Source organism: Diabrotica virgifera, chromosome 10 (genome assembly GCF_917563875.1).
Source record: "Diabrotica virgifera virgifera chromosome 10, PGI_DIABVI_V3a".
In the NCBI taxonomy this organism is placed as follows: Eukaryota; Metazoa; Arthropoda; class Insecta; order Coleoptera; family Chrysomelidae; genus Diabrotica; species Diabrotica virgifera.
The window spans coordinates 143,506,211-143,522,546 of NC_065452.1; the positions used below are offsets into that span (position 1 = coordinate 143,506,211).

At 34.9% G+C, this 16,336-nt stretch overlaps 1 protein-coding gene across 4 annotated transcripts in view; it reads left to right on the forward strand.

The window, feature by feature from the left end:
- The window catches only part of LOC114340735 (nuclear factor 1 X-type), a 123,685-nt gene that overhangs the window by 62,822 nt on the left and 44,527 nt on the right, over window positions 1-16,336 (forward strand). For all 4 annotated transcript variants that reach the window (XM_050663180.1, XM_050663181.1, XM_050663182.1 and 1 more), the window contains exon 4: window positions 7,974-8,051. In XM_050663180.1, coding sequence (XP_050519137.1) covers window positions 7,974-8,051 — 78 coding nt within the window. The remainder of the gene's footprint in view (window positions 1-7,973; window positions 8,052-16,336) is intronic.

Consider the following 16,336-nt stretch of genomic DNA (forward strand, 5'->3'; position numbering starts at 1 on the left):
AATACATAAGTAAAGTAGCTTGTGAAGCGGTAAGGATTAATTTCATTTGGGATGCTAATTAGGGGGTTATTTTCACCAAAATTATTTTACCCAAAAAATGGAATCAACTTTATTCTGAGCGTATCTTGCTTACTTTTTATGATAGACATTTTTGAAATTATACTTCTTTACGATCGAGGGTGAAATTTTATACTTGACTGGCGCATGCGCAGACAGACAGTATGTAGTTCGTTGCTAATCTTTCAAATTATGTTTGTATCAGCGCAAATAAGGCATTAAAAGCATATATTAGTGTTTTTAGTAAATGTATTATTTATTATAATTTTTGTGTCTTTGGATTTGTCTTCCTCGGGAATAAAATATTTTATAATAATAGTAAGTATATTTACTTTAAATTTTAAAGTATTTTTATACCCCACTTGGTCTATCAAATTTGTCAGTATGTATGAGAAATCTTGTAAGCTGTCAAAGCAAAGGGAGTTTAGCTCGGTGGTAGCGCGTTCGACCGGAGATCGAGAGGTCCCCGGTTCGATTCCATGTATTATCTAACTTTTTTTTTATTTTAGTATTGTTTTAATAAAAATTTTTGGAAAGTAGTAAGTAAAAATTAGTTTAATCTTTTAATACAAATAACCTCTAGAAAGTATGTTTATTTCGTTGAAATCATATAATAGAAGTATAACTTCTTACGTGCGTACAAAGTACACACACACATTTTTTTTTAAAAACAAGAATAATGCTTTTTTAAAACATTTAAACAATTTATGATGAGTTTTCCATGAAAAGTTCTTCATTTTTTAATTATTTCACGTTGAAATATTTGATTTGGAATTTGACGAATAGGAACCTACTTTTCATTAGCTACAACTCTGCTTCTACTGGGTCTACAGACTGCACACATACACCATTTTTTCAATTTTTTAAAAGCTATATTTTTGCTAAGAATATTTTTTCGATAAAATACTTACTTTTGAGTTATTTGCGAACAACCGTCTAAAAACATGTTATTTTTTGTTAAAAAATGAAGATATTCACTTGCAAATAACTCGAAATGTATTGACTTGATGAAAACTCTCTATTGAACAAAAGTTGATTAGGAATTAGTCAGGTTATCCACTTCCGGACGTATTTTGACGGTATATTTTTTCACCCCCGAGAAGGGGTGGACTCAACCGTAGAGCAAAACACACACTGGCACAATATCACTTTTTTATTTGACATGTTAGCTTAGCTATGCTTATACCAAATTTCATGTCAATCCAAGCTCTTGTTTCAAATCCAAAGGCTCTTTAAAATCCGGAGGTTTTGCAATAGGTATATTACCATGAGTGAATGGACTATAAGGCCCATCGGTGGGTAGAAATTGAAAAAGAAAACGTACCATACCAAAATAATTACCAGTTTTTATCAAAATTTGTTTGCAAAATTGATTACCAAATTGAGGGAATGATTAGAACATGGAATATAAAAATGCCTTTGAAGATAACTGCTTAATTTGTCTTGAAGTCGGTTGTATTTTTCTGATATTTGACAAAAGACAAAGCAAAAAACTGAGTTTGATTGGTAATCGTAAATTAACCATTTTCTTTTTTTTTGTCTCAGTTAGTCCTATTTTATTTTTTTAACATTTTAATTTTTTTTAAATAACCGCTTAAATAATTCAATATTAATGAATGCATTTGTGTGGGATGCGGGCCCCATCAAGTGCCCGGGCCCTTGGGGGCCCCCTAGTCCGCCTAATGGTTAATCCGGCACTGTGTGGTCTTCCTCTTGGTCATCTACCTTTGTAAGGTCTCTAATATTGTATTGTGGCGTTCCAACATTGGTCTTTTTGTCTAGCAGTGTGGCCTGCGAAGCTCCATTTGAGTTTGGCAATTTTTGTTGTGATATCCTCCACTTTTTCTGGTGGGGTGAGCTGAAGGCACTACCCCTGTTACTTTCAGGCCATAGAGGCGACTCAATTAAATCTACGTTTGTCTTCGACAAACCCTAAATCGAAACAAGACAACATAGTTAGTAAAACGTGGCAAATGCATATTGCACCTACACCGATGACTCCAAAATGGAAGAGAAGGCTCAGGATGCGGGATATACTCCAGATCACTGAACCTCAGTATAAAATGGGGTATGGGCAAAAATGTCTGAGTAGTTCAGACTGAACTGGTTGGTATCTCCATAGCCGCAAAAGAGATAACCCGGAAAGGTATAGCCGATAAAACCATAATAATCTGCACAGAGAGCAGACAAGCGCTAGTAACCCTCAATAGACCACGTGTCATATCAGGGCTAGTAATGGAGTGTCATAAGTCACTAGCCCAAGCTTCGGATGGTAACAACATCATCCTGAGGTGGGTTCAAGGACAAAACGGAAATAAAGGCAACCGTATTGCTGACCAGCTAGCTATGAAGGCAGCAGGCCTAAGAATCTTAAGTCCTGGTGATCTTTTTGGCTGGTCAACTCCAATAATCACGGAAATTGCCAAATGTCACTCCCACACGCAAACCGTAAAAAGATGGGAAGAAGGGCCAGGATGTAGACTTGTCAACGTAACACTAAGGAACCATGGGTAGTCAGCATCAGAAAAGTACTTGAGAATGACACACACTGGGGCTAGTAGACACACCTCTGTACAGGAAGTGTGAACAAGATGACGAAACTGTCGAGCATGGCCTATGTGACCGTCCGGAGTTATCGTCAATACGAGAGTATGCGTTCGGCGAGCCTTGGCCTACACCTGCCGACATAGGGAAGATGTATCCTGGCGATTTGTCCAACTTCCTGGAAATGGCAGGATGGACAATGAGCTAAGGAGGACAACCCCCTGGGAGGATGCACAGTGGGTCAATTGTGGCCTAAGTGCTGTGGGACTTGACTCTCCCTCCATACTCGACAGATACAGATCCTAGACTTTTGATTTTGATCTTACCCAGTCGTTCCACTTTTTATCCGATAGTCGTATACCTAGCATTGCTCTTTCCATTGATCTTTCTGTTGTGGCTAGTGTACCTATTCATGTTGGCCTTGGTTATAGTCCAGGTTTGACATTGTTTGACTTTTTCCTTATTCTATACTAATTTATGGTCATATCGTGGTAAGGTCCGGAAATTTTTCTTTCAAATCAGCTGAGTTCTCCTTCATTTACTTTGGTGTTTTTGTTTGATTCACTCAACGGTTTAGAGATCTTTCCCTCGGTCTTTTTCTTTCAACTTTGCCCACGATGATAAGTTTTTCTGTCGTACCTGTTCTCTGGCAATATTTCCAAAATACTATGTGTATTAGTTGTATTTGTTTAAACAACTTATCTATTAAATTGAGTTGCTCTATTACACAGCCCAACAAAAAAAATTTTTTGTCTTGCTGCCGAAAAAAAAATCAACTGATTTTAGTTAATTCATCTGTGCTGATTCCAAAAATACAAACCTTTTCTTTGTGTCAGCTCTAGTTTTCGAGATATAACATACTTATCAAATACCTAAATATTCTTACATTTCTGTATATTCCACCACTATAATTGCAATATGTTTATAAACAAACTTAACAAATTCTAAGACAAATGGGCAAATGAACAAAAGGGCCTATTTTGGTGTTAATTTAGGGGATCAAGATAAAACCTGAGCTCCACATGTAGTGTGCAAAACTTGTATTGAAAACTGGCGACAGTGGATGAAAGGACAACGAAAATGTTTAAATTTGGTTTTCCAATGGTATAGAGGGAACCAAAAAATCATTTTGACGATTGCTGTTTGTGTCTTGTGAATATAAAGGGCATTACCTAATCGTAACAATCGACATACGTGAACATATCCTAACCTGGATTCAGCAATAAGACCAATTCCACATCAGCTTGAGCAGATATCCATTAAAATATTTAGCAGTCTACCTATGTTACCAGAGGATACTGCCGAAACGTTATTTGACGAACTGCAGACTAATAGATTTGAGGAAGGCGACAGTAACTTTGAAGGGGATTCAACACGTCCTGAGCGCTTTACTCAGGAAGAGCTAAGCGATCTTATCAGAAATTTGAACCTTCCAAAGGATTCTTCCAAGTTGCTTACCTCCAGACTAAAAGAAAATAATTTTCTTCACCCAGACACCAAAATTACAGCAGAGGTGTAACCAGGATGATCCTAAGGGCGGGGTTACATCTACTTGAAGGTCTCTGGGGGTATGGAATAATAATGGTGTTAAGCGTATGGAGCTCAAAGTACATCCAAAAGGGGGGTTATAACCCCCAAAACCACCCCCTGGTTACTCCTATAAAATTACATACTACCGTAATAGAGATAAAAGATCTTTTATCTCTAGACTGTTAGAAAAAATGGGTGTATCGGAGTATACACCAGATCACTGGCGTCTTTTTATCCACAGTTCCAAACGAAGTGTAAAGTGTGTCCTTCTACATAATGGCAAAAAATATGGAAGTATACCAATTAGGCATTAGAGTGGAATAAATGCTCAACAATTTTAACAAACACGGTTGTCATATGAGTATTAAAATGTATTACCTCCACAGCCACTTAGACCGTTTCCCAGAAAATCGTCACCAAGATATCAAAACGATGGAAGAGGGGTATCAGGGAGATAGGGCTATCACATGATCGCGGATTACTACTAGAGTCTTCAAAGGGACTGTCCTTTTAAACCCTTTGTAAGAAAATCATATAAAAGGAAGTTTTTAGGTGACGCCGAATAACACATTCTTGTTGCGACGCTGCCGGTTAGGTTAGATGAAAAGTTAAGTTTTTTTGGCAGATATGTGTGATGATTTTTGTAAGTACGTTATTGTACAATAAATATCTTACTTTTTATTCGTATTTGGTTTATTTCATGGGTAGCAGCATTACATACAGTGCGGTGGAATAAGTGTTGCCCCCTATTAACTTGTTTATTTTAAGAATATAAGCAAAACGCTCGGACAGGTCGATTTTTAAACTAACCATAGTATATTATAGCAGCAACGTTTCGAACTTTACGCGATCCCTCTTCAGGTGACAGGCATAACTTCGATTTTTTTAAATGGGAAAGTACATCATGTGACACCTCATTTAAAAGCTCTTAAAATACTGATTTCAAAAATGTATAATACTTTAATCCTGTTTGAGAGCGTAGGCGCAAAATTTCGGTCGAATTCTTTCTAAATGCAATCATTTTTTTCGAATCCTGAAAAAACTAATAAATATTTTTAAAAAATTTAAACGCAGAATGAAATATTACAGTATTCTCTATGGTCCAAAGTCCCTGAGAACTCCTATAATGTTTATTTTAATAAGTCACAGTGGTAAAAAAAAGAGAAAATTTAGTGTGATTTTTAATTTCAAATATATCATTCAAAAGAAACTTTTTGTTTATTTTAAGGAACTTTCAGCCGTCGGTAATAATCTAATCTTTGATTCTGCGTTTAAATTTTTCAAAAATACGTATTAGTTTTCTCAGAATTCGAAAAAAATAAATGCGTTTAAAAAGAGTTCGACCGAAATTTTGCGCCTACGCTCTCAAACAGGATTAAAGTATTATACATTTTTGAAATCAGTATTTTAAGAGCTTTTAAATGAGGTGTCACATGATGTACTTTCAAATTTAAAAAAATCAAAGTTATGCCTGTCACCTGAAGAGGGATCGCGTAAAGTTAGAAACGTTGATGCTATAATATACTATGGTTAGTTTAAAAATCGACCTATCCGAGCGTTTTGCTAATATTCTTAAAATAAACGAGTTAATAGGGGGGGCAACACTTATTCCACCGCACTGTATATGTAGGTAGTGCTGCGTTAAATTACCCTATATGTTAGAAATGTGATCTGTTGTCGTATTTTCTGAAAACGATCTGATGGAGCAAATCTGGTGGCATTTTTGGATTCAGCAGACCCAAATTACCTAGAAATAGTAAAAAAATTTCCGGTAGCAAACTGTGTGTTTACCACTATGGATACATTTGTTCGACGATCAACTCAGGTAATTCTCAACATGCGGTGGTATATTCTGATCTCAAAAGCCTCTATTTTGTTCTTATCTTCTTTCTTCAGGGTCCACGAGTACTCTTACGAGTCTTAATTTTCTGTGCACTCTTATGGTTAAGTTTTTCCAAATTATTATAAGCTTCATCATAGCTGATATTGCGATAATAAGCCTTCTTCGTATTTGTCTGTCACATACTCCTTCATTTGTTATAAGAGACCCCAGATATATGAAACTCTCTATTACTTCAAAACTCCCGATCTCTTTAATATGCTGAAGATCTTTCTGTGCTCGGTGTATTGTCATGATTTTTGTCCTTCTCTTTTTTAGCATTAGGTCTCTTTGCTTTTCTCCTCTAGTTGTCTCATTATGTTTTGCATTTCTTCTTGTTTTCAAGCTATTATTAATGTATCGTCAGCATATCTGAACCACAGAATAAATAACCACACAGAAGCGAATCTGACTGTCGTTTCCATTGATTTTGTTGGTACCGAAATATTTGACCTTGTGCACCAGTTACAGAATAGAACTTTATGTTCTAAGGAATAGACCATTCCAAATTAGGTAATATTTTTGACAAGTAATTATTAATTAACTATGAAATATAAAATTTAACTATAAAATATAAAATAAAACATATTATATAAAAATATAAAATTTAACTATAAACAACTGTCACGTCGGTCGCAAAAGTGAGGTTGCACCAGTTACGTGATGCATGAGCACGAAAATTATGTTACCGTTTTCGGCAGGAGTTTTGCTTCTGTGTGGTTATTTATTCTGTGTCTGAACTAAGTGATGGGGTTTCTCCACCTCCACTAGTATTGACCACATATACTGCCATTTTACTTTATCGAAGGCCTTTGTGTAATCAACAAAGCACATACATAGGGGTATTAACGCGAGCTTTTTCAATTAACTGTCTGACATTAAGAATATGATTTCTTGTACCTTTTACTGGGACAAAACCAGCTTGTTCCTCCGAGACATGTGGCAACAGAAAAGCTTCTAATCTTTCATGTACCATATGAAGTAGAACCTTACTTGCGTAAGATATTAAGGATTATTCTGGCTTTAATTATTATTTTATTAACTGACGGTTTACATAGATTAGTTGTTGTGGAGAACCATTTCCTCAGGTTCTTTAACCATGATATTCTTCTTGTCCCAATTTCTCGCTTTCCGAATACTTCGCCTTGAAGGATTGCCTTCAGTATTTAGTGCCGTTTCTATAAGTGCCCGAGATATTCTCATTTTCTCCTTTTAATCGTATACATCACCTCTCTTTCTTTCCACATTCTTCGCAGCACGGTCTCGTTGGTTATCTTGTCCGTCCATGATATCGTTAGGATGTGCCTGTATAGTTGCATCTCGAAGGCTTCAAGTTTTTTCTCCATCGCTTCAGTGAGTGTCCAGGATTCAACTCCGTAGTATAATATTGAGAAGATATAACATTGTAGGAGCTAGGAGCCTTACTTTTATCTCCAGATTAAGGTTGTGGCTTTTAAAGAGTTTGGCCATGTTGTGTTGAATGCACTCCTAGCCTTCTCTATTCTACATTTTACTTCTTGTGAGTGATCCCATTGGTTGTTTACTATTGTTCCAAGATTGTTTTACTCGGTTCGCTACATTAAGGATAACGTTCTATAATTCCTGTGGTCTAGTGGAGTTCCTTTTTTGAACAGAGGAATGAAAGTAGACGATGTCTGGTCATCAGACCATTTTCCCGTTTCCCAAATCACACATATCAAGTGCAAAACAGCATTTTCTGGTGCGGTTTCCTTAAATTATTGGAAAATCCAAACAAACTGGTACCATGCATTTTTCATACTATTTGAATCTTTTTGATGTGCTGTTTTTAGAAGGGCAATAATAATTATTTTGAATAGTCTAAACTGTAAGCATTTATATGTTTGGTTAGTTTTTTAGTTATAAATACAATACAATAGTCTTTAAATATCCTTTAGATTTATAAGTAATTCTAATTCCGTATTTCAAAATATTTTATTTTTAGAAATACTAAGTGGGGTGTGTTATAATAACAACCATCATAACAATAATAACAAAAAAGAAGATGATCGGAAATCCAAAGGTAAGCTCTGTTAAGATTATATTATGTAGTTTTAACCATGAAATTAAACACGTAATTAAACACAAAAAATATCCATATAACCCTCCATCGGACGGGTGAGGCCTGTCAGGCTTCACCCATATGAAAGTACGAAACTAACCATTGATAACATTGAAACTCTCTTATACAGGGTATCCAGAAACTCTACCGACAAACGAAGACAGGAGATTCCTCAGATAATTTTAAGACAATTTAACCCAATTCACCTAGTCAGAAAATGCTTCCTAAGGGAGCTAGAGCTCTTTGAAGATGGCGTCATGTAATTAGTTTTTCTTAAATACCTCCAGAAATCTTCTATTTACAAAAACGAAAATTGGTATGCGTATTTACTTTCTAGAAATGAATTGATTCCATTCATTGCGAATTTCTAGCGCCTAACTTTTTTGTCTTTAATTTTTAAGCATTTTTGACTCTGAATTATTAAATTGTGAGGTATTTTAGTACTAAAAGGTACTCTTACTTTGAGTCGATAGGATACACCGTTTTCTAGAAAAATCGATTTTAAAATTTTTCGTTCTCTGAATTAAAAAAAAAAAGATTAAAAAAATATTTAGAAAGATGAAAACTGGTAGGTACATTTATTGGACATCTTGTATATTAAAGCACCCTATGTAACGCACAGCTGAATATGGCTGAATTTTTATGTTTGTGGGTCACAGTGTTGCCATGCTGTTTTCTATATATTTCTTTCATAATTTCAATCAATGTTAAATGTACCTACAAGAATAATAGAATAATAACGTTTACTTCTCCGTCATTAAACTAGGTAAAATGACAAATGAGGTGTCAAATGAAAGCTTATAATCCAAGGATAGTACTAAATGTGAGAAATTAGACCTAGATTGTCTGTCACTCAAAAAATAAGCGTTATATTGGGGATTTCTAATGTTGACATTAAAAGTTGCACTATTTTTTTTTTCTATAAAACATATTGATCTAGAACTTACCAGAGAACTTCTTTGTACTCTTTACTTTAAAATAAACGTGATTAAGAAGCTAAATTTTAAACTTCGTCATACAACTTTTGCGATTAAACTTTGCAATGCACAAATCCGCACCTTTTTCTTTGAAAAATTCATAACCTTTATCATGGTAAGAATAAAAACTTGAGGCAGATACCTTTGTCTTCAGAAATGTTACAGCTATATAGTGTAAAAATTTCAAAAAAAAAATATTAAAATGGAACAGAGTTGTAGCGAGGCAAACGCAAAAAAAAACGTGATTTCTTTTTTTTATTTTTAGGTTAAAATTGCGATTTTGACAATGTTCCCCCACATAAAATTCAAAATAAACTTCATTTTCGTTTTCAGCACCCTCGAAAATATAAAGTATGAATAAAATTAGCCATTCATCCCTCTGTGGTCAGTATCTCGAAAACTAAGCGCTTTTTTGAGGGTGTCATGCTCGTGTATAATATCACAAAAATTGTAACGTGATAATATGAAAAAATAGAGGATACGGCAACGATGTCACAAGTGATGGTCGGATCGAACGTCAAAATCTACACAGACATATTACGGTGCTTTAATACCCAAGATGTCCCATTTATTTATATTCCAGAGATTAATCGATTTCATTAATGGCGAATTTCTAGTACCGGTCATAGACGTCCGTTTTGGGTAGGTCAACAGTTATTTTATAGCATAACTTTATTGTCTTTAATTTTAAAGTATTTTTAACACTAGATTATTCAATTATGAGATATTCGAGTACTAAAAGTTACTCTTGCTTTAAGTTGGTAAAATACATCGTTTTTTTTAAATTTTTTTCCATTTTTTTTTTCAAATTCCAAAAACTAAAAACTTTCAAATCGATTTTTCTAGAAAACGGTGTGTCCTACCGACTTAAAGTAAGAGTTCCTTTTAGTACTAGAACACCTCACAATTTAATAATCCAGCATCAAAAATGCTTAAAAGTTGAAGAAAAAAAAGTTATGCGATAAAATAACCGTTGCCCTACCCAAAACGGACGCCTATGACCGGTACTAGAAATTCGCAATGGATGGAATCGATTCATTTCTGGAAAGTAAATAAGTATACAAATTTTCGTTTTTCTAAATAGAAGCGTTCTGGAAGTATTTAAGAAAAACTAATTACATGGCGCCATCTTCAAAGAGCTCTAGCTCCCTTAGGAAGCATTTTCGGACTAGGTGAATTGAGCTAAATTGTCTTAAAATTATCTGAGGAATCTCCTGTCTTCGTTTGTCGGTAGAGTTTCTGGACACCCTGTATAAACCTTTTCTATATATCCCTCAGACCTATATACCTTTTCTAGTCATAAAAAGATACTTTCTCTGCAAATTTTGAAAAAATAGATACGCGGAACTTGAAATATATCGCTAATGGTCCTCACAGTCCTCACCCGACCGAACGAACATTTTTTGTTGAATAGTAATCGAATGCGCCTTATATGTAGATAGGTATAAGTATATAGGTAACCTTCATAGAAAATTAGCTCTGTAGTTCCCAACGTACAAACTTTTAACATTGTTGTTGAAATTACGATGCTATTTTCCTTTTAAAATGGAAAATCTATTTTTGGGTTACCTTTTCTTATCTCGTTATAAACTAAACAATAAAATATAACTATAAACTAAAAATAGAATCAAAATGCGAAGAATTTCGAGAATGTTTATATCCTTTTTTATTTCTAAAAATCTTGTATGTTGCAATTACATTGCAACAGTAAACGCTACTGTTAGGTATAGAAATACACAACGGATAAATAGTTCAAGAAAAGTACCCCGCACAAACCTTATGGAAATTAGTTCCCAGTGGATTTCGTTCATACTTTGGGAAAATACCCTTTGAAGCATCCTGATAAAAGTTCTCATGGGCACAACTCAATTGTATGAAGGATTTTCAAGATATAGAGGCACAAACTCGAAAAATTATAAGATTTACTGGGTATTCCAATTCTCTGAGTTAGTGGTTATCTGGCAACATGTAGAAGTTTGGATCAAAAAAAAGTACTAGTAGTCTAGGATTTTTTCCTGACTATCCAATGGCGACCTTTACTTTGACCTTGACCTTCAACGGACGTCATCTTCTAGAGTTTCGAGGGTTTTCGGCATTAAATTGATATAAACAGATTACTCATGGGTTTTTGGGATCGCTAAACACGAATATGCCATCAGAATTGACCTCTGGAGGACGTGGTGGCCAGGTCCACTAAAAGGGACGTCGTCTTCTAGAGTTTCGATAGTTTTCGGCATTTAATTGATGCAAATGAATTACTGGAGGGTTTTTTGAGGTCGTTAAACACGAATATGCCACCAGAACTGACCCCCGGAGCACCTGGTTTCCAAGGTCAATGAAAGGCGCTCCTGGAGTTTCGAGGGTCTTTGGTACTACATTATTGCAAACGGATTAGTTATAGGTGTTTGAGGTTGCTGAACACGAATACGTGATTAGCACAGACACATGAGCACCTGGTGCCTAAGACAGGTTATTACTCCAGGGAAATAAGGTTTTTGTCGGGACACTTGAGCAGCCAGGTTGCAAATCGGTTTTTTGGGTACTATATACCTAATACATTATACATACAAAGATGCCTGTCACAGTTCGGACGAGAATTTTAGTTATTAACAAATAAGGGTCAAAAATAGGATAATTAAATATCTTATTTATAGTATTCTTCTTTTAGTAGATGAGCCAATGTTTAAAACGGCAGTTTTTTTATTTTGGTCCGATCATTTGTTGCTTCGAAAATTGCAAAATAAAACTAAAATTTCGAAAATAAAAAATTTGCTATAACTTTCGCGAAAGTAACCTTACGACTTTTATATTTCACAAAAAGTTGAGTCAAAGAGTCCATATACTGCACAAAAAATTATAAGACGATTCGTCAATTAGTTTAAATTTTATTCAATTTGTTTATCCCAAAGAGCTTTTTTTGTAATGTTATTGTTCAGAAAATAATAATTATATAGAAATTCTGTGAAAACCACATGAAAGAACAATAGTCTTTTTTTCAAATTATTGAAGATAATCATTAAAAAGTAATTTTTGTCACTACGAAAACATTTTACTAAAGTAGAGTCATTTTTGGCTTGAAAACAATTTGAATAGCTTTGTTAATATTGACTGTAGAGTAAATTTACCTTGGTATTTCAAAAGCTGGTATTTTTACAGAAATTTTCAAAAAAAAACTTTTCGCCTATGTTAATTACGGTCAAAGTTAGCCACTTTTATTATTTAATTCACAGTTACTTCAATATACATAAAATTCTCCTGTAACAGTGTTAGTTACCATACTACTCCGAAACGGCTTGGCCGATTTTTATGAAATTTTATTTATAAGTCCTATGGGACTGAGAATAGGCTTTAATCTATTTTTCATATCCATAAGTTATAAGGGGGTTGCCCCCCTGACATTTTTTTTTATTTTTTTGGACAAAATTGTCTATCTTAATTTTATATGATGTATGATTAAAGAATACATACAACCCTTAATTTACACTTTTCCATCACCAACCCCTACTTGTTAATACCCATCTATATATTTACATATATAAAATTCTCCTGTCACAGTGTTAGTTGTCATACTCCTCCGAGACCGCTTGACCGATTTTTATGAAATAATATATGTATAGGTATTCGGTAGGTCTTAGAATCGGTCGTAATCTATTTTTCATATCCCTGAGTGATAAGGGGAACTCCCCCTAACATTTTGAAATGTTAGGTGGGGATTTACGTACATAACGTACTCTACAAGACTACGAGTACATACAATTTAAAAAAATTATGATCAAAATCCATCAACAAGCTCTGGAGATATTAATCGCAGAATATGTTTGAAGAATCAGTTTCATTTTTTGAGTGCACGGATTTTAATAATTCGTTTCCACCGACCACAAATCGATTTCGTTAGAACGTTATTTTTAAAGCTTTATTAACAACTCTGTTGAAGTTTAAAGTTTACTTAAACTTTTACTCATAAACTATATACCTTCAACTTCGAAATGGCGCTAGTTGGGTTGCTTAATTGTTATAAAAAAAGTAGCTGTCAATTAAATATAAAAAGTGGCTAACTTTGAGTGTAATTAACCTAGGTAAAAAATGTTTTTTTGACAATTCGTATAAAATACCAGCTTTTCAAATCCCAAAGTAGTTTTAATCTACAGTCAATATTAACAAAGTTATTCAAATTGTTTTTAAACTAAAAATGACCCTACTATACTAAAATGTTTTCGGAATGATAAAAATGACTTTTTGATGATTTTTTTTAAATACTTTGAAATCATAAATTTTCTTATTTCATGTGGTTTTCACAGAATTGCTATTACATTACTATTTTCTGAACAATATTATTGCGAATAAAAAACTCATTGGGATAAACAAATTGAATAGAATTTAACCTAATTGACAACTCGTCTTAAAATTTTTGTGCATTATATGAACTGTTTGTGTCAACTTTTCGTGCAATATGAATGTCTTAAGGTCATTTTCACAAAAGTTATAGCAATTTTTCTATTTTCGAAATTTTAGTCTTATTTTGCAATTTCTGAAGCAACAAATGATCGAACCGAAATTCAAAAACTACCATTTTAAACCTTGGCTCATCTACTACGAGAATAACGGTATAAATAAGATATTTAATTACCCTATTTTTACCCGTAGCGATTTAAACGAAAAAACTGCCATTTTTGACACTTATTTGTTAATAACTAAAATTCTGGTCCGAACTGTGACGGGCATTTTTGTATTTATAATGGTATAGGTATATAGTACCCAAAAAACTCATTTGCAACCTGGCTGCTCAAGTGTCCCGAACATGGTATATTTTTGCCTTATTTCACTGGAGTATATGTTCTGTAGTTAAAAACCTAAGAGTAATCCATTTGATTGCTCCATTTGATTCCACCGAAACTCCAGAAGATAACCTGTCTTAGGCACCAGGTGCGCCTGTGTCTGTGTTGATCACGTATTCGTGTTCAGCAACCCCAAAAACCTGTAACTAATCCGTTTGCATTAATGTAGTACCAAAGACCCTCGAAACTCCAGGAGTCCCTTTCATTGATCTTGGAAACCAGGTGCTCCGGGGGTCGGTTCTGTAGGCATATTCGTGTTTAGCGACCTCAAAACACCCTCCAGTAATTCATTTGCATCAATTAAATGCCGAAAACCATCGAAACTGTAGAAGATGACGTCCCTTTCAGTGGGCCTGGCCACCACGTCCTCCAGAGGTCAATTCTGATGGCATATTCGTGTTTAGCGATCCCAAAAACCCATGAGTAATCTGTTTATATCAATTTAATGCCGAAAACCCTCGAAACTCTAGAAGATGACGTCCGTTGAAGGTTAAGGTCAAAGTAAAGGTCGACATTGGATAGTCAGGAAAAAATCCTAGACTACTAGTACTTTTCCTTGATCCAAACTTCTACATGTTGCCAGATAACCAGTAACTCAATGAATTGGAATACCCAGTAAATCTTCTAATTTTCGGAGTTTGTGCCTCTATATCTTGAAAATCCTTCATACGATTGAGTTGTGCCCATGAGAACTTTTTATCAGGATGCTTGAAAGAGTATTTTTCCAAAGTATGAACGAAATCCACTGGGACCTAATTTCCATAAGGTCTGTGCGGGGTACTTTACCTCATTTTTAATTTTTCGATTTTTTTCATTTTGGTCCTTACAGGCCTCGCCCGGTTATTTGTGTAATTTTATTTCGCCTGTCCGCTGGAGTCTTATAGTTATTTATGTACCAAGTCAGTAAAGTGACTCTTTATCGAACGAATCTGATATTACGAGAAGAGCGAGCGTAGCGAGCGAAGCGAGTAACAGACGAGTTCGATAAAGAGTTTTTACTGACGTGGTGCATACAAAATTTTATCTTCTTCAAGTGCCGTGCTCGATTATCGAACGTTGGCTATCAAATTGGCTATAGCAATTTTGTCAACGGCAACTCGGAAAAGGGATGCAGAGGATCTGTTATACCATTCTCTCGGGTTTTTAAGCCATGACGTTCTTCTTCGACCTGGCCCTCTTCTTCCGTCTACCTTGCCTTGTATTATTAAATGGAGTATATTTTATCTCTCTGGGTGTCGCATAACATGGCCAACATATTCAAGTTTTCAATTTTTAACTGTTCTGACGACTTCCGTGATTTTTCCCATCGGGTGCAAAACAACTTCGTTACGAACTCTATCCACCCAACTTATTCGTAGGATTCTTCAGTATACCCAGATTTCAAAGGCTTCCAATTTCTTGAGAAAAGTATCTGTTACAGTCCAACCTTCGACACCGTACAAAAGAGTAGAGAACACATAACATCTCACTAATCTAATTTTAAGCTTCAAAGTAATTTTGTTTCCACATAAAAGTTTCTTTATCTTAAAGAATGCAGCTCTGGCTTTCTCTATACCTACGTATTCTAATTTCTTTGCTCATGTCCCAGTTCTCATTTAGATTACAACCAAGGTAGGTGATACTATTAGTTCTCTCTAATTGTTCACCTTAAGCTGTTACTACTTCCGGTTGTATTGGCGTCTTACTGACAACCATCACCTTGGTCTTTGCGGTGTTTAGCTTGAGTCCATATTCATCACACGTTATGGTAATCCTATTAATCAGATGTTGAAGTTCTTCATAATTGCTCGCAATTAACACCGTGTCATCCGCGTATCTCAAATTATTAATATTGACGCCATTCATTTTGATACCACATTGAGCATTATCCACTGCTTTATTGAAAACAAACTCAGAATATATGTTAAATATTAGTGGGGACAAAATGCAGCCCTGCCTTACTCCTCTTCGTATTTGAAGTTCTTCAGACGTGTCCCGGCCAATCCTGATGTTTGCACGTTGATGCCAGTAAATATTTTTGATAATGCGTAGGTCTTTATCATCAATACCTACCTTCTGAAGAATAGCAATAATTTCAGTATATTTTTTACCCGATCAAAGGCCTTCTCAAAGTCAATGAAACACATATAAACCGGATGTCCGACATCTCTGCATCTCTGTACCATAACCTGAATACTAAACAGTGCTTCTCTGGTCCCAAGGTTATTGCGGAATCCAAACTGTGTATCACCAAGCTGTTCTTCTATTTTTTGGTACATCCTAGAGTGCAAAATTCGTAGAAATATCTTTAAAACATGACTCATCAAGCTAATGGTTCGGTAGTCACTACAACTTTTCACGTTTGCTTTGGTAATCCATTGGTATATAGCCAGTTTGATAAACTTTATTAAAAACATGAAGGAGAGATCTTTTACCTGAACTTTGGAAAGAGCTT